General features: G+C 39.1%; 1 protein-coding gene across 1 annotated transcript; it reads left to right on the top strand.

Annotated features, from left to right (window-relative positions):
* The first annotated feature begins 5,852 nt into the window (after positions 1-5,852).
* Positions 5,853-18,201, top strand: LOC133880026 (uncharacterized). The gene is made up of 11 exons (XM_062318886.1): positions 5,853-6,171; positions 6,596-6,703; positions 6,786-6,940; positions 7,303-7,396; positions 7,674-7,744; positions 7,841-7,947; positions 15,360-15,481; positions 16,460-16,548; positions 16,885-16,944; positions 17,398-17,502; positions 17,591-18,201. Exons 1-11 carry the CDS (start codon positions 6,003-6,005, stop codon positions 17,708-17,710), a joined length of 1,200 nt encoding a protein of 399 aa, XP_062174870.1. The 5' UTR covers positions 5,853-6,002; the 3' UTR covers positions 17,711-18,201.
* The last annotated feature ends 3,127 nt before the right edge of the window (positions 18,202-21,328 follow it).

Here is a 21,328-nt window from a genome sequence, read left to right as displayed (position 1 = left end):
AGTCTAGTACCCAGATTGGCTGGCCAATGTAGTGCTGGTTAAAAATGCTAACGACAAATGGAGTATGTGTGTGGGCTTTATCGACTTAAATAAGGCATGTCCAAAGGATAGCTTCATGCTTCATTGGATTGACCTCTTGATCAATTCCACTGTGGGACATGATCTCCTCAGTTTCATGGATACCTTATCGGGCTAAAACCAAATCAGCGTGCATGAGCTGGAGTAGAAGAAAACAACCTTCCTCATCGGTAGAGGGATGTACCTCTACAACGTGATGCCTTTGCGGTTGAAGAATGTTAGGGCAACATACCAAAGGTTGGTCAATATGATGTTTCGTCGGCAAATTGGCATAAATGTGGAGGTGTATGTTGATGACATGCTTATCAAGAGTGTTAAAGTTGAAATCCTTATTGCCTAACCGAAGAAACGTTCCGAACTCTAAGGCAATACCAGATGAAGATTAACCTTGCCAAGTGTGCATTTAGAGTATCTTTAGAAAAGTTCTTCGGATTCATGGTCTCTCAAATAAGAACAAAGGCCAACCCTGAATAGAGGAATAGATGTTAGTATCTTTTGGGTGCTCCAAAATGATAAAGAATTGGATACCCATTCAAAATCTATGAAAAAAAAAAACAATGTGGTAGTGAAATCATTTGAGATAAAGCTTACACAAAGAATGAACCCAAAAAATATTTGATAGAATAAGACAAAGGTTACTGTAATAATCAATATTTAACTAGGCCTTGAAATATATACATATTTCTCTTAAGCACGCCATTTACTAGTCAACTCACCTTGGGCGCATCGCGAGGGTGGAAGTGTAAACTCTGTGATCAAGAATTCAAATTCTTATTGGTTTCCACATATTAATAAAGGGTCCAAGTCCAATAGAAAGAAAGGAAAATGTATATATATAAAAAAAGGTAAGTAACAAGGTTAGAGGTGTGTGAACTTGGAGTCTGTTGAGTAATTTCTTAGTTGGTCTTCGTTGGTATTTAATATTTGTTTTTATCACTAACTCTTCATATCTTGACAAAGCGCGTGGCTTATGGTTGGTTGCACATAATATTGAGCACGTAGTTCATTTTTAATTTTTGGAATAATTGCACCATTGGTCCCTGAGGTATGCCATAATTACAAATCACTCCTTATGATTTAAAAAGTTAATGGGAGGTCCTTATGGTAAACTATAATTACAAATCGATCTTTGAAGTAAAATTCCGTTAAAATTTTTGACAGATTCTGTTTAATGTCATGTCAGTACCACATCAAACCAATAAGATGACGACACGTGTCTATCTGAATAAAAAAAAATATAAATTTATTAAAAAAAATAAATAAACTTATTTTTTAAAAAAAAAAAGAAAAAAAAAACAAAGGGGTGGCTGGGCCATTAGGGGTGGCCGCGCGCCACCCCCGGCCACCCCTAGAAGGTCCAAGGGTGGCTCGAAGGCCACCACCAGGCCACTGGGGGTGGCTGGGGGTGGCCGAGCCAACTCTCCCCTTTTTTGTTTTTTTTTTTAAAAATAAGTTTATTTATTTATTTTTTAATAATTTTATATTTTTTTATTTAGATGGACACGTGTCGCCATATTATTGGTTTGATGTGGCGCTGACGTGGCATTTAACAAAATATGTCAAAATTTTTAACGAAATTTGACTCCAATGATCAATTTGTAATTATAGTTTACCACAAAGACCTCCCATGAACTTTTTAAACCATATGGAGTGATTTGTAATTATGACATACTCCAGGGACCAATGATGTAATTATCCCTTAATTTTTTAATGCTTGCCTCGTATTATTATGTGGTTGGAATTTAAAGATCATAGAGAGCCCGAACATGTGAAGTGTAGAACATGGAAAGTTTGACATTTTTTTTTTTTGTTTAAATAAAGTGGACAACAGGACATGGTTATTGGAGGACGTTTCTTCAATATAAATTATTAAACTAAAATCTATTCACGTGCATTTGAATATATATTAATTTAATAAATTGGATTGAAGTAAATTTCTCTAACTCAGTTTAGAGGAAAATTTGAATTAGAATAAAACTTTGGCCCATGCTTATGCGGATCTAAATTTTGGGTTAGGGTTTGTCTTTAAAGCAAGTACAATTTATAACGTGGGTGGGCGTGTTGGCCTCGTGTCATGGTTCATAAATTTTCATTTTGGAAAAGTGTGTTGTCATAGGTTGGAGATGGTAGTTTGAGTAGCAGGAAAATAAAAGGGGAAAAGAAACAGGGCCCAAAGTCGAGGGAGGACGAGTATCATGTAATAGATGATGTGCTATCTTTGATAAAGGGGTGTTTGAAAACATGAACACTGTCTCATTTGAATTCAACTGGTTCAATTGGATTGAAATTGAGTCAATTAAATGGGTGGTCCGTTTGCACATTTTGTATTGAGATATGAATTAATTCATATCTCAATATTTTGAGTGGTATCAATGGGTAGGGTCATGTTAGATTTTTCGGTGTTGGTAGGGGCGCAATTGGATTTGGGTTGTTCACAGTGGCTCTGCATAAGTCGAACCTACTAAAAGGTGAAGTGCAGAGCCATAGTGAGCATTATGGGGTTGGTGGAGGGGAGGAAAGGCAAGTTGTTTCGGTATGTCCCAACTTACCACATCCATACTAGTAACTCGAGCCAGGTTGGAGGATTTGGGTGGCGTTGTAGAAGAAAGCCAAGGGCCAAGGGTTGCAATAGATTGACGTGCATCTTGATACAAAGGAACTTCCTTCTATGCAAACTCGGGATGTCCTCATCTTCTACTTCTAAGAGGTTGCCAAGCTTCTTACCAAATTTAACAGTTTTGGAGGAAGACAGTAGTTGAAGTGGGATTTGAATCCAATAGTCTCCCTTTGTAAAATCTATCTCACTTAGGGCGGCAGTGGGATCACAAGTTTCCTTTGATGTTCCAAGGGGATTGAGCTAACACTCATTTTTGGTCTTAAGACTTTGGTAAAAGAGAAGATGCATGTGTTTGTATTAATTTCTTCAACAGTTGCAGGCATGTTGAAGATTTGTTTTGATGATGATCTTAGAGACTGTTTTGACCAAGATGAAAATCACATAATCTTTTGGGGAAACTTCACAAAAGGATATCAAACTATAGCGCTTTTTCAATTAAGGGTACTAATGTAGCAAAACGTTCAATTGAGTGTATGCATTTATCAAAACCGTGCAATGTCGGGTACTCCGTCAGCCTCCGTTCTAAATCGATGACGGAATCCAAAACACATGGGTTTCATGTGATTTTTTAAGTGAAACTTCCGATTATGCCCCCTCACTCCTTCGATGGCGTTGTCCGCGTCGTCTGTTATTTTCTTGGCCTTGTTGGGAGTTAGACAAACCAAAGGACACCAAATGTCAGTGATTTATCGAAAGTCACAAATTTCACGACGGTGAGCGTTATCCTTGGGTGCTCGGCCATGCATCCTCATCCCATATGCAAGCGCTTCGCGGTCGTCGCGTCCGCCAAAGAAGGACACCTCACTGGTCGACGAGAATTCCGACCGAGCACTGGGCCCGGCGGAGGACATGCTCATTCACTGCATGGAAAGAGCTTCCCAGAGACCATGTGGAGAACATTAATTTTTTTTTTTTTAACAGGCATGGACTCTTGTTGCTACTGGCGTGGACGATCTGTGTGCATGAAGGTGGTGCCCATGCAGAGCGTCAAGTCCGGCTCAAATTCTTGTTTCTTTGTGGCAAGTCTGGAGCTTGGTTGATGCAAACGTTAAAGGAAAACTTAATCCTAACAAATCCTTCCCAGATTCGGGTAAAACCGGTATTGGTGATTTTTACAATCTTCCCACCTCCCTTTCAAAAGCCCTTGTAGGTGGTGTCGAAGGGTGCATGAAGCAGTTAACAAAAAGAGAAGAAAAAAAAAATGGGAAGGAAAGGAAAAAGACTGAAGCAAAAAATCCTATGTTTTGGAACATAAAAACAGAGTTGAACAGAGACAATCCTCCTCCTTCCTTTGCTGCTTGGTGGAGTGAAAGAAATTAATACTAGGCTAGGAGAAAACATAGGATTTTTTGTTCTAACTCTGTTTTTATGTTCCAAAACAGAGGATTATTTGCTTGGTTCTTTTTTCTTTCCTTTTAGTTTTTTTTTTCTTCTCTTTGTATTTCTGTTTCTCCACCCAAATCACACCCCAAAAGAACCCGTTTGTATTTTACAAAAGCAACATTCTTTGCTCCTTTTGCTCTATGTATCGACGAATGTAGGTCTTGTAAGCTACAAATCCACCATAGAGCCATGCTCCTCCACCGTTCCACTTTCTCTCCAAGTTCTCTTTGATTTACTCTCCAAGTCTTCCTTTTTAACTCTGTTAGCACTTGTTTTCTTCATTATCAGCAGCTAGCCCACCTCGTGTCAGCCAGCAGCTCCTCACAGTGTTGAGCAGCAATGCCACCAACAGTGTTGAGCAGCAGCAACAGCAATGGCTCCAATCTCCATCTCCATACTTTGCAGCAAAATGATGCCCAGTCCGACACATCCCAGTCGTTCCCAGATTTCCTCAACCTTCTGCATCAAAGGGCGTGTTCTCCGGCGTCAAATCCACCGATCCGCACCTTGCTGTTACCAGATTTTCTCGTCAGAAACCACCCATCTTCCTCTTCATTGTTTCCATGTTTTCCTCCATATTTTACTGCATGATTCATGGGATGTCGAGTTGGGAGGGCAGGTTGGTGAGTTCGTCGATGGTGGGGATTGGGGTGGAGGGGAGTGAGATAGAGATGGACTGGGGAGTTAGGAGGGCAGTTTGGGTAGTTTAGGTTGAAAAAAATGACAGCTCATCAAAGACTCGTTTGTTTAGACGAGGGGCGGAAGTTTTGGATAAAAAATCACATGGGTGGCACGTGATGGGTATTCCGTCATCAATTTAGAACGGAGGCTAACGGAATACCCGACATTGAACGGTTTTGATAAATGCATACACTCAATTGAACGTTTTGCTACATCGGTACCCTTAATTGAAAAAGCGCGATAGTTTGATACCCTTTTGTGAAGTTTCCCCTAATCTTTTTTTAGTATTCTGAATGACTTGTTTTTGGTAAGAGATGGACATTTCTATCTATAGTTCGGTTTGTGCATATAGATGTTTGCTAAGAGAGATTGGTGCTCCTGAGGTATGCCAACGAGGAGTCTATTCTGCTAACCAAATGAGGCTTTAGTGTGTTCGTATTTCTTTTCCAAATATTACACTGACTTAGGCATCAATGCTATCTTTTCTAATAGTTACCGACATGCTTTTGTGCTTACAATTTTTATTTTATTTATTAAACAAATGCAAATTGATCTATCATTTGACACTAGAAAACTGTTTTACCATTAAGGATAAAATTCAGGAACTTCTACCACAATTTTCCTTTATATTATAGTCTGAGTAATATCTTTGGCATTAAAATTTAGAGTATGCATATAAATTTCATATACTAGCCATTGACTGCATTCATGATTTGTTTTGTCCAAAAAAATATATATTTAAAAATAAAAGAACGAATATAAAAAGTGGAAAAATGTGAATCAAAACCCTATAGAATTTCTAAGATATTTATATCGCGTAAATTTTTTAAATTTTAATAGTCGATTTAAAATTGAATGATAGTACTAGTACTTACCATATTTTTCAAATCTTAGTTCAATTCAAATATTCAAATAGTGAGATATGTTTAGTGTTATTTTCTTGCATATTTTTTATAACTTGTTTTTTTAAAATATTCACCCTTAAATTTGTGAATTTTGAATTTACACATCTTTTATACAAAAATAAATAGGAGATTTATAAAAAAATAAAACCAAACACTTCTCGTTGAAATAGCATGAGGCAGGTCACAGGAACAACCGTGAACCGCCGGTCCACCAACACAAATCCCTCGTTCTTCCCCCACTAAACCCTGATCGCTGTGTGCCACTACCCGGGCTCAGCTCTCTCGCTCTCTAAACCCAACAAGGCCTCAACTCGGCTCAAACTCGGTCCCTCGAAGCCATGCAAGTGGTATCGAACGCTCGCCGACTCTCCAGGGCTTTTAAATCTCCGATTCTTCTCTACTCGGACCGATTTCTCGTTCCCGACATTCCAACAGTCGAAGCTCCTTCTGCTCCTCTTCAATGTCCGAGTCACCGCAGCTTCTCTTCCCTCACACCCTGGTGCTCAGGTAATCTCAACATTTAATCCTATATATATATATTGTTTGGTTGCCGATAAATATTTAGGAAAAATAAGTATGGAAATGAGTTTGAATCTTAGGTTCTATCACGCTTTTGGTTTGTTGAGAAGGAAGAAAAGGCTAACCTAACTGTACTGAGATTTTAAATCTTCATGCTTTGTTGCTTAATATTATGATTGGTTGCCGAGGAAACTGAGGAAGTAAAAAAAAAGCAAAGAATATAGGGGAAGAGGATATTTGAGGGTTAATTTTTGGGGGTTTCTGAAATCGGAAGGTGTATTTGATGAAGCTATTATACTTGTTCGTTCTTGAGTAATGTGTTAAGATTTTCACCTCTACAATTTCTCAGCAACCAGAGTTTATATGTGGATGAATGATTTTTGTAACATCAATATGTTGAAACAATAAACAGGGACGATTCAAAGCAGTCATTTGAATATGGCACAGCGCCCAATGTATCCGGTAATTTCGAGGGCATGTTTTTCTTCGGAAGCTAGTACCACCGAAAGCAGTCCCACTGGTAATTGACTTATCTGGTAGATTGTTTTTGGATTGTTCTTGAAGCTAGTTTGATGATATCTGCTTTAAATTGTTGAGTGCAGTGTCTGTGAAGGAGCTGTATGACAAAATGCTTGAATCTGTGGTTGTCAAAAGATCAATGCCCCCAAATGCTTGGTTGTGGTCGATGATTGAAAATTGCAAAAGCCACGATGACATTAAACTTCTGTTCGACATCTTGCAGAACCTCCGAAGATTTGTAAGTTTTTGCACCTTAATTTTCGGACCTTTTTTTAATGAATAATAATTTATTAAAAGAAAAGGGCAAAGTCTTCGTACATGAAAAGCATACAAGAGACATAACCATGCTAAAGGCTTATGAAATCTAAAAAGCTAACAAGATCTAAACTTTTTGAAGATTAGAGATTAGAAACATAAGCTACAGCCCAATCTAAGAGAGAACACAAAAAAGAGGATTTCAAATAGAGCACACTGGACTTGCAATCCTAAAAAGGGCGTCAATTCCTTTCTCTCCAAATTCTCCATATTATCAGACTTTTTTGTAATTTGCGTTTGATATGTAGATTTTAAATTGTTGATAGTCTATGCTTTTGGTTGCAGAGACTGTCAAATCTTCGTATTCATGCCAATTTTAATTGCAATCTATGCCGAGAAATTACTAAGGCGTGCGTTCATGTAGGGGCCCTTGACTTTGGTATGCTGTAAAGAATTTGTATTCTATGCATGACTTTGACTTTTTTCTATATGTCAACATCCGTTCTGCTAATTGCTCTTTGATACTCTAGCTAGTTTGCCTTACTAGTTGATTCTTTACACCTAGATTCTGAGGAATCCATGCAGCTCAATTGCTGCTCTTGCATTGTGCTTTTGGAACTTTGCACCTGCAATACTTCTTCAAATTATATTCTGAAGTGTCATGCAGTGCGTGCTATGCAATTTTATCAAATATTATTCAGCTTAAACATGTGCAGGGAAGAAGGCCTTGTGGAAGCATAATGTGTACGGCTTGACTCCTAGTATTGGATCTGCCCACCATTTACTGGTATTAACGACCTTTGACTCTTTTATAAGGTTATTTGGGATCCTCTTGTATTCACAGTTTGGCATATAATAAATGTTCGTTGTAATTCAACTGTAGTTATATGCTAAAACTCACAATGACGCTAAACTCATGGTGGAAATAATGAAACTTGTGAAGAGGAATGGCTTACCATTGCAAGCTGGTACAGCAGATATTGTTTTCAGGTATTTTAGTTATAACATATGACTGGTTCATGCTTTTGCTTCACTCACCAGAAAACTCCAAATACCCCATTTCCTAAAAAAAATCTGTCAATTCTGAATTCAATTTCTGTCAATTTTGAACTCTAGTTGGAATGGACTGGACCTCATAAGAAAGTTCTCTGCCACATTTAGAATTAAAGTTTATTTCTTTTCTAGTTTGGCAGGCTACTATTCTTAGGGTTGAGGGTTTATTTGGGTCTATTTGGGTTTCTTCTTGTAGGCAGTTTTGATTGTTCCTGTATACGTAATAGCGCCTTATGCTGCTTTTTCTTTTTCTTTTTCTTTTTTTAATAAAATTTAATACTTATCAAAAAAAAAAAAAAAAAATCTAGGTTTTGATTTAGATCTGTGTGGGGTTACAAGCATGTGTATATACTTTTATGATTATACGTAGGTTGCGTTTCTTTCGACTTAAAATATTTTCTGTGGGAAAATGGGTTCCTCTACGAGGGTGGGTGGTGTTGCAGTCTGGGGAGAGGGAGGGAGGGGGAGACAAGCTTCGGAAAATGGCTTACGTCTATAGTGGTGTAAGCCATTTTCCTCCCTACAGTGGTAAATTTGCTGTTGACTTGGAAATAATTTTTGGTGGCCAATATTTTTTGTCAACACCAAACACTGGAAAATGGGGAAAACATTTTCTGAAAAACGTTTTACCCCGAAACAAACATAGCCTTAAATAGGTTGGATCATTGTTTGATTAATTAGACCTATTGGGTCTGAATCTTCGATCTTTAAATTGAGCTTATGCCACCATGTGCTATAAAATATAATATCTCAATCTTTTTTTTTTTTTTTAATAAGTAATCGAGATATCGTTAAAAGTGTAATGCGCCTTCAGGTATACAAGAATTATAATGAGAAAATACCTAGCTAGAAGGAGAAAAAAGAACAAGGATAACTAATCACCAGAAGAAAAACCAAAGCAGTTGTCCAAAGATACAGAGTATAGAAATTTTTGCTGTTCATTTCCCTATGTAAATATCACAAAAGGCATGAAGGCACCATCCTCTATACAACAATACTCTAAGTGCTTTCGGTAGTCCATCAACACGCATTTAAGTCAACTACTTGTCTAAGCATAATCCAAGACAACCCAAATTGACTGAAGAAAACATCCAATAAGGCACAAGGAACTTCACAATCGAGAAGATGATGGTCCACAGACTCCCATTTCTTTTGACGCATACAACACATATTGCCACAATGACACCCCGCTTTCTCAGATTGTCCATGGTAAGGATCTTTCTTAGGGCCACTGGCCAAGTAAAAAAGGCCGCTGACCAAATACTCTTCCAAGGGAATGAAAGTCATCATTATGAACCATGACACTGTAAAAAGATTTAACATCGAAGAAACATCTTTTGGAGGGGTCCCACCAAAGCTTGTCTTCACCTTCATGTCTCCCTCTAACTAAATGCAACACCTTGAAGAACAAAACCAAGATGTCCACCTCCCAATCAGGAGCCGCTTTAGTGAAGCTTACATTCAACTGATTGGAGTCACCCAAAAGCTCCAAGTGAGTTGCCACAGAAGCATCCTTCGCACAAGCAATGCCATATAAATCTAAAAAGGCTTTTGTAAGGGCCATATCTCCATACCATAGATCGTGGCAGAATCTAAGCTTGGAGTCATCTCCCACCTCAAATCTTGTACGACTTGAAAACTTTCCCAACCCCTCAAAATATTCTTCCATAACCCCACCCCATATGTCCCAAGAGGCTCATTAGAACACCGCCCACTATACGAATTGCCAAATTTAGAGTCCACAACAACTCTCCACCAAGCCTCTCTCTCATGCACATAGTGCCATAGCCCTTTTTCTAATAGAGTACAATTGAACATCAATAAGTTTTGGACCTCCAATCCTCCCTCAGAAATCGGAGAACAAACCTTGGACCAGCTTACCGGGTGATATTTGAAGTCTTCCCCTAGCCCACCTCGTAAGAAATCACATTGAAGCTTCTCAATACGATTTAATCCATAGGGAGAGGAAAGAGGGAGATGAAGTACGTTGGTAAATTGGAAAGTGTACTCTTAATTAGGGTTACCCTACCACTCTAGGACAAATACATAATTTTTCAAGTAGTCAACTGACGCTCTATCTTTTTAATAACACCGTTCCAAATTGACTTGGCCCTATAGGAGGCCCCCAACGAAAGACCAAGATACTTCAAAGGCAAAGAGGAAGCCCTACAACCCATAATACCAGCCAACCCATCTGCATCAGCAACATTGCCCACAAGAACAAATTCCGACTTAGCCAAATTGACCTGCAAGCTCGGGATAGCTTCAAAACATAAGAACAAGCACCATATGGGGTCCCAATGTCTCAAGCTACATGAGCTACTAAAAAAACCCGTGGGAGTGATGTTCACCAAAACTGAGAAATGCACCGAGGATATACAATAAGCTATCCAAGAGCACCATTTTTTCCAAAAACCACACCTCCTCAGCATGTACAACAGAAAATCCCAATTAACATGATTATAATTTTTTTTATAAGATTGGTTTCTTATATAAAAAAAAAATGATTATAAGCTTTTTCTAAGTCCAGCTTCCAGACTACACTTGACTCCCCAAATCTTATTCTACTATCAAGGCATTCATTGGAAATAAGAACATGATCTAAGATAACATGATCTAGAATCTGGCTTCCTTGGATGAAAGCATTTTGCGATTTAGAAATAATCTTCTCCGACACCATCTTTAGCTTGTTTGCTAAAATCTTAGCAATTATTAGTAAATGCTGCTCATAAGACTAATCGGATGAAAGTCTTTTGGGATCGACAACCCTGGAACCTTCGAAATGAAGGCAATGAATGTTGCATTAAGGCTCTTTTTGAACTTCTAGCATGAAAGTTATGAAAGACCTTCATAATGTTTTCTTTTAAGACATCCCAATAAGCTTGGAAGAACGCCATAGATTAACTGTTAGGGCTTGGTGCCTTGTCACCATTTATAGCTCTCACTGCCTCCAGCACCTCCCTTTCCTCAAATTTTCTCTCCAACCAAATAGCCTCAACCTCACCATTAGAATCAAAGGAAAGCCATTCAACAAAGGCCGCCTTTTTAATTGCTTGATATGCAGCTTTTTATTAAACTGGACAATGTGCTTGCGGATCTCCACCCGATTGGTAAAAAGTGTGCCATCAATCAACAAGGAGAATAGAGTTCTTTCTCCTATTGGAGTTGGCCACTGTGTGAAAAAACTTTGTGCAGTTGTTACTGTCCCATAACCACTAAGCCCGAGATTTATGCCTCCAACTCACCTTCTCCATGAGAGTGGATCTCTCTTACTCGCTTAATACTTATGCCTTCTTCTTTCTCTCCTCGTCGCCTAATGCCCTCTCTTCTTCAACGATATCAAAAATAGATAGCTCTTCTTCCCCAAGGATCTTTTTCTTTCTCTCTACATCACCAAATACCTCCTCATTCCATCTCCTTAAATCAACTTTCAAAGCCTTGAGCTTGTTGGCCAAAATAGAGCTTAGAGAGCCTTGGAAGTGATAAGAGCCCCACCACTGTTTCACCCTATTCACAAATCCCTCAAAACTTCAGCAACATGTTCTCAAATTTGAACTCCCCTATGAAAGTCACCACAATCAAGGAGAATCGGGAAATGATTCGAGCAAAGTCTAGGAAGCCTTCTCCAGGACACCTAGAAACTGTGCTTCTCACCCTTAGGCAATTATCCCCCTCCTTCAACCATTTTGCATTCCAAGATTAAATTTTATGCTTCATTATAATCTGAAAAACCCCTCTCATTTCCAATTCCACGGCTAGAAGTCTCAAATTTAGAATCATGATTAATAATAGAGCATTCCGACCTTTTAAATTCCCTATTGCCTTTGCTGCCAAGTTTAGAATTGGAAACCGACACTTTTGAAGACGAGCCGCTTCAACAACTATCACGATTGCCATAAACTACTCCTCAAAGCCCATACATGAAATCCCCACAACATGATGGATCTCTTTCGCTCTTTGCAAAATCTAATTTGAATACTCCAACATGAGATGACCAGATTTCTGCACCACAGCAAGGGAGTAGGAGTTTAGGGGAGTACACGAGGCTTCCTCCCTGCTGAAAAGATCCACATCCTGTCAATAGTCTGAGTCTAGCACAAACTGTCTTTTTCTTCCAATACTACCTAGCTCCACCCCCAAACAAAGCAGGCTGAGGACGACCTTCCTTCTTATCACTAGTAGGACTAACCTCACACAGAATACCCAAGGAAGAGCAAGGAACATCAAGATCATCGAATGATACAACCATTGTATCCTCGCCGGCATCGAGGAAAACTCTAGATACAATCTCCTCGACAGGAGGATCAACACAATTTGCAAGGGGAGTGCCAACAACAGCAACTGGGTCTATTTTGGTTTCATTGGAGGCTCAACCATGGGGGAATGGGCTTCTGGCAACGAAGAAGCGCTACCCAACTACTCTCCTCGCGCCATACCCACAACTCCAGAACCAGATCCCGCTGCCACCTCCTTCTTGGCTGGGTCTAGAACACAAGGATGAGATAGAACCGCTAGTGAGTTCTGGGAACTAGCGAGTTCACCTACGCTATCACATTTTCTCGATGGGGATTGGGTCATGGGGAAAAGGACCATCAGCGATGTTCTTACTGGAAGAAGCATTATCGTCATTACCTGGCCTTGCTGAGCTTCCCTCCACGCATGGCGGCAACCGTTTGCAAAACTCCAAATCGACCTCACCTGGGCAACCGCTGAAGAACCACCGGGTTGTGGGAAACTCGAGCCCTTCTTCATGCCCAAGCTTGAAAGTTGGCTCCACTTACCCGATTTTATTTATTTATTTTTGGGTTTAAAGGATAGTTTGGCCCAAGGGTCAAGACCTAAAACTCCCTTGTCTTTCAAAATTGGGTCAAGCTTCCAGACTGGAGGCAGACCCATAGAATTCGGGCTAGAGCAACAGGCAGTAGAGGGGTTTTTGGAAAAGCTAAAAACAAGTGGGCTGGGTTTGGGATTGGCTGAGGGGTTTTTGGAGAGGTTAAAAACTAGTGGGCTGGGTTTAATAATGGGCTCGACTGAGGGGTTCTTGGAAAGGCTAAAAAGACAGGTGGGCGTGGTATAGTATTGGGCACAACTGAATTCTCTGGATCTTGCCTAGGTCCTAAGCCAAGCTCAACTCGACCAACTCAAAGCAACGGTTGACTTCCCATTTGAGACGTACCAACGTATTTCTAAAAGCCCGCAATTCAAAACTATCACCGAAAGGAACATTGTCTTTTATTGAGCATATGGGTGTACAAGCAATTGCACTTATTTCCTCTTAACCACAATCGTACTCGCAATCGCTTTAGGCAGTTATCACTTTTAACCCTGCTAGGGTCGGTCGCTGTTAACCGCTAATCGGTGGTTATGCGGTTATTGAAGGCTAAAAAGCAACCACTAACCGCATGTGAAGTAACAGGTCTTTTGGGAATCTTTTAGTATTTTGGACCTTCTTTTGGCCTCTTTTTAGGGCATATTTTAGACTATTCTGGGACAGTTTAGGTGTTTTCAAACATTAGAATCCATGGACTTAAGTAGGAACAATAATAAACATGGCCTAGCTTGGAGAATAATAAATTTGGCCCTCATTTCTCTGTATCGATTAACTAACCATGTAGCAAAACTAATATGCTAGTAACCCAAAAAAAGGAGAAAAACTAACAGTTAATGAAAAACACATGAAAATTGGTTTGATGTTTATTTTTCCAAACCTGAAAAATGTTTGACCAAGAGTTCCAAAATAAGCAAATTGAAAAGGAAACAATTAGAATTCTACAAGAAGCAAATGTGATCCATGTAATTTCTGAGATGAGACTCAATCCAGTGTAGCATCAATGAATCTAATAGTGACAGATAATATAACAAAAAAAAGAAAAAAGAAAAATCTATAGCAACACTAAAATTACATATTATTATTTTTAATTATATATAATATATATAATAATATGAGGGTAGGTGGTTAGTGGTTATTAATTGCTTTTGTTTACCCTTAAAACTGCAATTGCCCTTGCGGTTATTAGCAGTTAATAACTGACTCACTTGTACACCCTTACTCGAGCAGACTATCCCCAACCAAGCAGTGAGACGTTACGTGTTGTCCCTTCAACGAGAAGGAGCACCAAATCTAGGAAAGCTCCTTGTCGACTGGAGACTTGCCAACCGTCTTTTTAGAGCTGCCACGAAGGACCTAAACCCATTCACCTTCTTCGCCGACAAGGACGCTGCCTGCGCCAATGCACTTCCACCCAAGCCACACGACTTTCCCATGGACGCTAGTGAAGCACCACCCACACCATACGACAGTGACCCACCAAAGGGCCGATGAGGAAGCGGAGCATCGCTCGCGCCGTAAGGCATGTCTACAAAACCCGCCGCCTTCCTAAGCTCAAAAGCACAACTTCTCAAGCCTTGTCCCTTGCGAGCCTTCGGGATAACAATGAATCCGCGCCAACCACCACTGCCATATTTTGTCACCGCCAAATACCGGCCAGACTTGTTCGCACATCGCTAAGCTGAGAATACCTTGTTTCCATCCCTCGGTCGTTACTTCACCCTTAACCAACTTCTCCACCATTGCCAACAACCAGACCACATTCACCTTACCCAAGTACATCGCTCGAACTACCCCACAACTTCTTTCAACAAGATGTAAGCCTGAAGCCCCTTCTACAACCGAGAGCTAAAAAACTTTGGACTCCACAATACCAACTCAAAAACCCCATGATAACTCTTAACAACCCATAAGGCTCAAACTCCTAAAGCAACATGAGAGTCTAGAATGAAAAATCAGCTGACGCGCCTACACGCGCCGCCGAGAACAGAAGAGCATAAAACAGTAGAGAGCTCTAACCAGTGCCCCAAAAACGATTCCATTGCAAATAATGCTCCAAAATGCCCATGTGGTTCTTGGAGCTATCTAGTTGTAAAGAAAAATGATACTTACTGATTTATTGAAAGGTTTTCGTTTCTTTTAATTCTCTTTGGGGAAAGTCCACATATTCCCTTCAAGCTACCACCCAATTGACGATGTTTTCCCAAACTTCAATTGGGAAAACTCCCCCAAACTACCAAAAAATTGCCAATGTCCATCCAAGGCCAGCAAAAAGACAAAAATACCCCTATAAATTCGAAAAAAAAAGAAAAAAGAGAAGAAAAACTAAAAACAATTTTTTTTGCTTGTTTGACCACGGGGGGGGGGGGGGGGATTGTCAATTGAGTGGTAATTTAAGGGGGTAATGTGGACTTCCCTTTTTTCTTTTTCTTTTTCCTCTTTTTCTTTTTCTTTTACCAATATTGCTTTGGCTCTGTTCTTAAAATGATTTTGATCTTCTATTTGGTTTGACTAATTGCAGCATTTGTTACAATACGGATAATTGGCAGTTGATGTCCAAGTACTCGAAAAAGTTTGTCAAGGCTGGAGTAAAACTGCGACAAACCACATTTGATGTATGGATGGAATTTGCTGCAAAAATAGGTCTCTGCAAATTCCATGTTCTCCTTTTCATGTACAACATTTCTGTTTATGATTTATCTGTCTTTAGTATCTGAATGTGGATGGTGGTAGTGGTTGGTAGGAGGGATTTTACATAGGACTTGAAGTCAGCCATGAAGTTCCACAAAATATGCTGTCTTCTGTTGTACTTGAAATCATATATTTGTATACTCAATGTGTGCTTGGCTTGCATCCTGTTTTGGAACTTTTACACTGAATTTCTCTTGAAATGGTCTTCCTCCGTCCCAAAAATGGGTCTTGTTTTCCTTTTTTCAGATTACCCAAAATGAGCGTCCACTTTCTAAAAGTCAGACATTTACATCTTCATCTTCACATATTTGAAGAAACAAGAAAACACTTGTTAAATCATGCAATGTGCAACTGAGACACTCATTTTGGGATGAAAGATGTGTTGATTGATTAGTTTTAGTTAACATAGATAACAGAGTTATTGTTTTTAGATATTAATGGACAAAAAGTATTTGGTTATTAAACATCAGTTACCATGAGGTGTATATGCACATTAATTAGGGTATATGTATTTTAATTTGAGACATGAAAACCCTTGGTTTTGCCTACTTCAATCAGGCCAATCGTCCAGTAACCTTGAATGAATTCCTGGTGCATGGGGGTTGTGATGATATATGTCTAAATCAGTTCTCCCTCATCCAGTTAGGGTGCAGTTGAAGGATTTCTTAGAAGCAAAATATCAGCACCTTTTTTTTTTTTTTTCAAAGTCTTGTCATAGGAGTACTGACTCATTCTCCTCCTCCACACCCCGCCCCCCCACAAAAAAGAAAAGAAAAAAGTATTCTTTATATTTCTAGGCATTGTTTTTACAAAAAAGTTAACTCATGTCAATGTTTTCATAATTATGCTATCCTTTGGTTATGAAGAATATTTTGTCATTTGTCGAACCACTTTATCTTCCATAATGCATTTCAAGTTTTTCATTTGTAGGAGACACTGCGACACTATGGAAAATTGAGAAGTTGAGATCTGAGTCAATGAAGCAGCACACTCTTGCGAGTGGGTTTTCATGTGCTAAGGTAACAAATCTCATATCATCAATTTGTATGCCCTGGTTGTGTGAAAATTTATTTTGATATCTAAAATTTAATGTGGTTACCAAGTTTTGTTTTTGCATTCAAAATAATGCAACTTCTCATAGCAAGGCCTCTATAGACTGTCTGTGGGTCATCGTTGTCATATGTTATAAAACAAAATTGGCTTGTGTATATGTTTTCTTTTGGTTTTCATTCTTTTTAGCTTAGAAATTTGAGCTTGTGTTAAACAGGTCCAGTTAAGGCTTGGGTAGGGTTGGGCTATTGTAGAATTTCAGTCCCACAATGATGTAAGACTAAACTTGTGTTATGTCCTTGCAGGGTTTTCTATTAGAACGTAAGCCTGGTGATGCTGCTGACATCATTCAAGTCTTAAATCAGGTGGCTACTATTTTTTGGGCTTGGATGATATTGTCAGACAATTTGTCCCCCCCCCCCCCCCCCCCCCCTCAAGAAAAAGAAGATAAAAGTAAAAAGATAAATATTAAATATTAAAAAGAGAAAGAAGAAAAAAACTATATTTGTGTATTATATCCTACCAGTTTTTTTCTGTGGGGTGCAGGTTCTATTGATTGAACTTAGTAATTAAGGGCTCGGCATCATATAGAATGCATCTTAATGTTGATTTTTTAATTTCTTAAATAACTAACGTGCCATTGCCAGTGTTGGTTATGCCAAATTATCCACATTACTACCCAATATAGCTACATCAGTAACATAATAGTAGTTGCTTGTATGAATGGGAAAGATATTGGGAATTGGCACATGATCTTTTCGTATGTTACTTTATTGTTTGTTCTATTTGTTAAAGCCATTGGTGTTAATGTGCGGCAGAGTTTATCTGATGCTAAGAAGTCAGGCATCATGGTTGAAACCCAAAAGCTGGTGAACGAGTGGCCTTTGGAGGTTATCAAGCACCAAGAAAAGGAGAATAGAAAGGTACTCCTTTTAATAATTTAAAGATTTAAACTTCTAGAACCTAAGCTTAAGTTAAGCATTTCTGTCCCTGTTGTGTTCTATCTACCAGGCATTAGCTGAATCTTTGAAATCAGATATTCCCGCTATGGTTAGTGGTCTATTAAACATGGGTATAGAGGCTAGAGTAAATGTTGAAGATCTAACCGGGAAAGAAGGTATTCTGCATTGAAGAAAATGGAGGGTTGAAAGTACAGATCTGAAGCTCTGTGCACTCTGTATCCTGTACCAGAGAGATGGCCATGTGTTTCAACCAGTATTGGTTGAGAATGAGCACTTCAATAATTTCCATATTACCAAAACACTTACTGAAGTCCGTGAGCATCCTCTGACCACAACAAAGATATTTGCTCTCTTTTTGGATGTAGTTCTTTTGCATTAATCAGCTCTGCGATTGTTGCCATTCATTTTGTCTGTTATAACCTTGTCGTGTATATCTTCTGGTGGATTAGATGGACAATTGGACATTATATAGCCAAAGAATTTTGGTGGGTTTTAGTTGGAGGGAGAGGATCAGAATATCTGATTTATCTGGAGGATTTTATAAAACAATTGATGGCCCTCCGTTTTTTGGGAGAAGTTTTTATACCTTGATTTCAATTTCTCTGAGATAGAACTAAATGCTGAGGTCCCAAATGTAGACTTCTGTTATAGGGTTGATCTTGATTGCACTTTCTGTATCAACATGTTATCCTTAAATGGTACGGCAGCAATATTTCTTGCTCAACCATTTGAAATTCCACTTTACAATTTACATGTGGTATTAGGAGTGTTGGTGTGTTCTGATTTTAAGTACTATAAAATGATACTTGAAAATATTAGGAGTGTTGGCGTGTTCTAATTTTTAGGTAATACCAAACATAATATAATTGTGCTGCTACTGAAAAAATCCAAATATAAGCCATGTGGTATTAGTGTTGCAACCTTTGTGCAAATGGTGGTTAATGGGGTTCCTAATTGTGACAATTAGACCTCGAAATTCTAAGACACCAAAGCTCCTTTTCCAATTCAACATAAGTTGATTGTTCTATGAGAAAGACAAAAGGCAAATTACCAGAAACCCTCGGGCACCACCAGACAGGGCAAAAATGTACAGAATGTGACCATCACGCGCGGCCCAAGATGTGAATAAAACCCTGGCGCGCCGATCACCGATGAGCTTTCCGGCCAAAGGAGGCAACGACTGAACCCGAGGACGGCGACGAGCAAGGCTGGCGGGCGCGTGTCGACGAAAGGGAGGCGAAACAGCACAGATTTGGCCTCAAAGATTTATAAAAATTGAAATATGGCCAAGTCATTCCGCCACTGACACGATCGGCAAACTCACCCCCTCCGTAGCCTCTCTGGAGTGTTTTCCTGTCACAACCAAAGATAAACTAAAAAACTAAGAAAACTATACAAACCTCCATAGTCCAAGAGGACTAAAACCACCACCAAAACAAGTCCGAGGGGACTCAAAACTCCACAGCCCTAGTGGCTGGGAGACTCTAGCCTCCACTGAAAAAACCTAGTCTCTAGACCTAAAAGGCTAAGAGAGGATGCAAAGACTGGGAGGAGGGAGGCAAAGAACCTCCCTCCCCCGGCAAACGACGCCCCTGTTGAGGAAGAGTTTCTGAGAAAGAGAAAAGAGGAGGCTCTCTTGGGCAAAGAAGAAATCATTTCTTCGGCTTGAAACTTGAGAAAGAAGACTTGTTCTTCGTCTCTTGCTTCGTCCATTCTTCTCCGTCTCAGCTGCCGTCCATGAAGAAAATAAAAGAAAGGGAGAGGGAATCCCTGCTTCTGGCTACGATAACTTCAACACATATTTATTATTATTTCAAACCAAAATGAAGACAATTTTGAGCTTGAAATCATGCAGCTTTACCAACCAGTATGATTAACCAATTAATACTATTGCCTGATATGACAAAATTAAAAGTTGAGCAAAAGATGAAAGTAGAAGGAGAAATACACTACCACTCAATTTGTAATTCAACAATTTTCTTTTCACCTACATGCAAACTTAGAAACTGAAAAAAGAATAACCAAAATCCCATAAATTTTTACGAAGAGACTGAACAATTCCAAGCAAATCGAACCAATGATTCAAAATTTAATAACACAAGCTCTTTTCTTTGATTGGTAAAAGAGGTAAATAAATGAAAAATGTTAAAAATGAAAAAAAAAATAAAAAAAAAATAAAAAGAATGAAAAAAAGGTGAAAATTAAAATTACATTTGAGTTGCCATGGACAACATAAGAGACAGAAACACGGACAATGGACAGAGACAAAGAAAAAGTCTCTTGCTTCTCAAGTTTCAAGCCAAAGAGGATATTTTCTTACTGTGGGTTTGCTTTCTTTTTTTCGAAATGGGTCAAACAAGTTATCCGATCTTCTTAAAGGAACGTAGAAGGCAGTTAAAAAAGTTAAAAGGGGTACAGAGTAAGGCAAGCCCATGTGTACCCTTACTTGAAAACAACAACAATCACCCGAAGATAGCTGAAGCGGTAGAAGCACTGAAATAGATACTAACACGTGGCAAATGGCAAACCGTTAACTTTGACGGTAAAGTAACAGATGAATCTATCATAAATTTGGGTGAAAACCTAAGGAATGTATTCTTGAAATTGGAAAGTCAAGGATGAAATACAAATCAAATGAAGACCCAATGACTAAATATGATTTTTTTATTATTCCAAATATTTTCAATTATAAATATAAGTAGCTATCCACGTATTCCCCCACAGATTTGGAGCAAGGCATGAGAAGAAAACTAACTCAATTGCAGGATCATTCATACTATTTGCACAACTGTTTTAATTTGCAAGGAGATTATTGTGGGCCAACCCCAACATGAGAGGATTACAAGCCATAATTGTCAGCTCAGCTCTTGTTAATTGCAAGTTCATTTTGGGTCAACCCCTACAGTAATTGCAAATTACGTACAACTTGCAAGATGTTGGTGACAAGCCTGCAAAAATGGTGCATTGGTTTCAAGTTTTGATCAACGTTGATAGTACTAATTAGTATCTATATGCATGTGAGCTCAACTCTTGTTAATTAAAAATGATGCCCTAGCCTCCTATCAACAGGCTAGGATTTGATTCTTACTATCGATCATTAATTGTGATGGGTGAACATATATCATAATAATGTACACCCTTACACCCCATAATCTTCTATGATGATAGGTTTTTAATGAGAGATAAACACAACCCTTTCAAGGGTTGTATATGTTTAACATGTACAATATAATTCTTGGCAAAGTTGCACCTGTTGCGAAGAGACACCATTGCATCAATAAAAGGATGCAACGGTGGTGATTTTTATACACTTTTTTAGCTCCCTCAACATGTTGCCTCTTATGAGTTTAACATCCTCAAGGAAGATATCGTGACCATTTCAAGATCCAACAGTGGTATTAGGGCTAGAGCTGTAAATGAGCCAACCTCATACGAGTAGTAGCTGGTGTGCTTGGCTTGTTTACACTATACTAAAGCTTAAACTTGGCTCGAGCTCCTGATGAGCTTCAAAAGCATGGTTTGAATTGCCTCGATCACCAAGAAAGAAACCTTGTATGAACTCGAGCTCTCCCATTAGTGTAGTCAAGTGCCTTATCAAGTACTTGGCTCGGCTCAACTCAGGTAGTGTGCTTCACCGGCACCCACTTCTTCTCCACGCCACAGCGTGCCTTGCGCCGACCTCCACGACCAACATGGTCTACACTCGAGCGACCACCACCAAAGCCTCTCCCAAATCTACCATGCTCAGCCATGGTTGGGCTTGTAGAAATGTAGGAGAGAGAGGCGT

The sequence above is a fragment of the Alnus glutinosa genome, chromosome 1 (assembly GCF_958979055.1).
Source record: "Alnus glutinosa chromosome 1, dhAlnGlut1.1, whole genome shotgun sequence".
In the NCBI taxonomy this organism is placed as follows: Eukaryota; Viridiplantae; Streptophyta; class Magnoliopsida; order Fagales; family Betulaceae; genus Alnus; species Alnus glutinosa.
The sequence above is the reverse complement of the archived record's forward strand: the minus strand, read 5'-3'. Positions and strand labels throughout refer to the sequence as shown.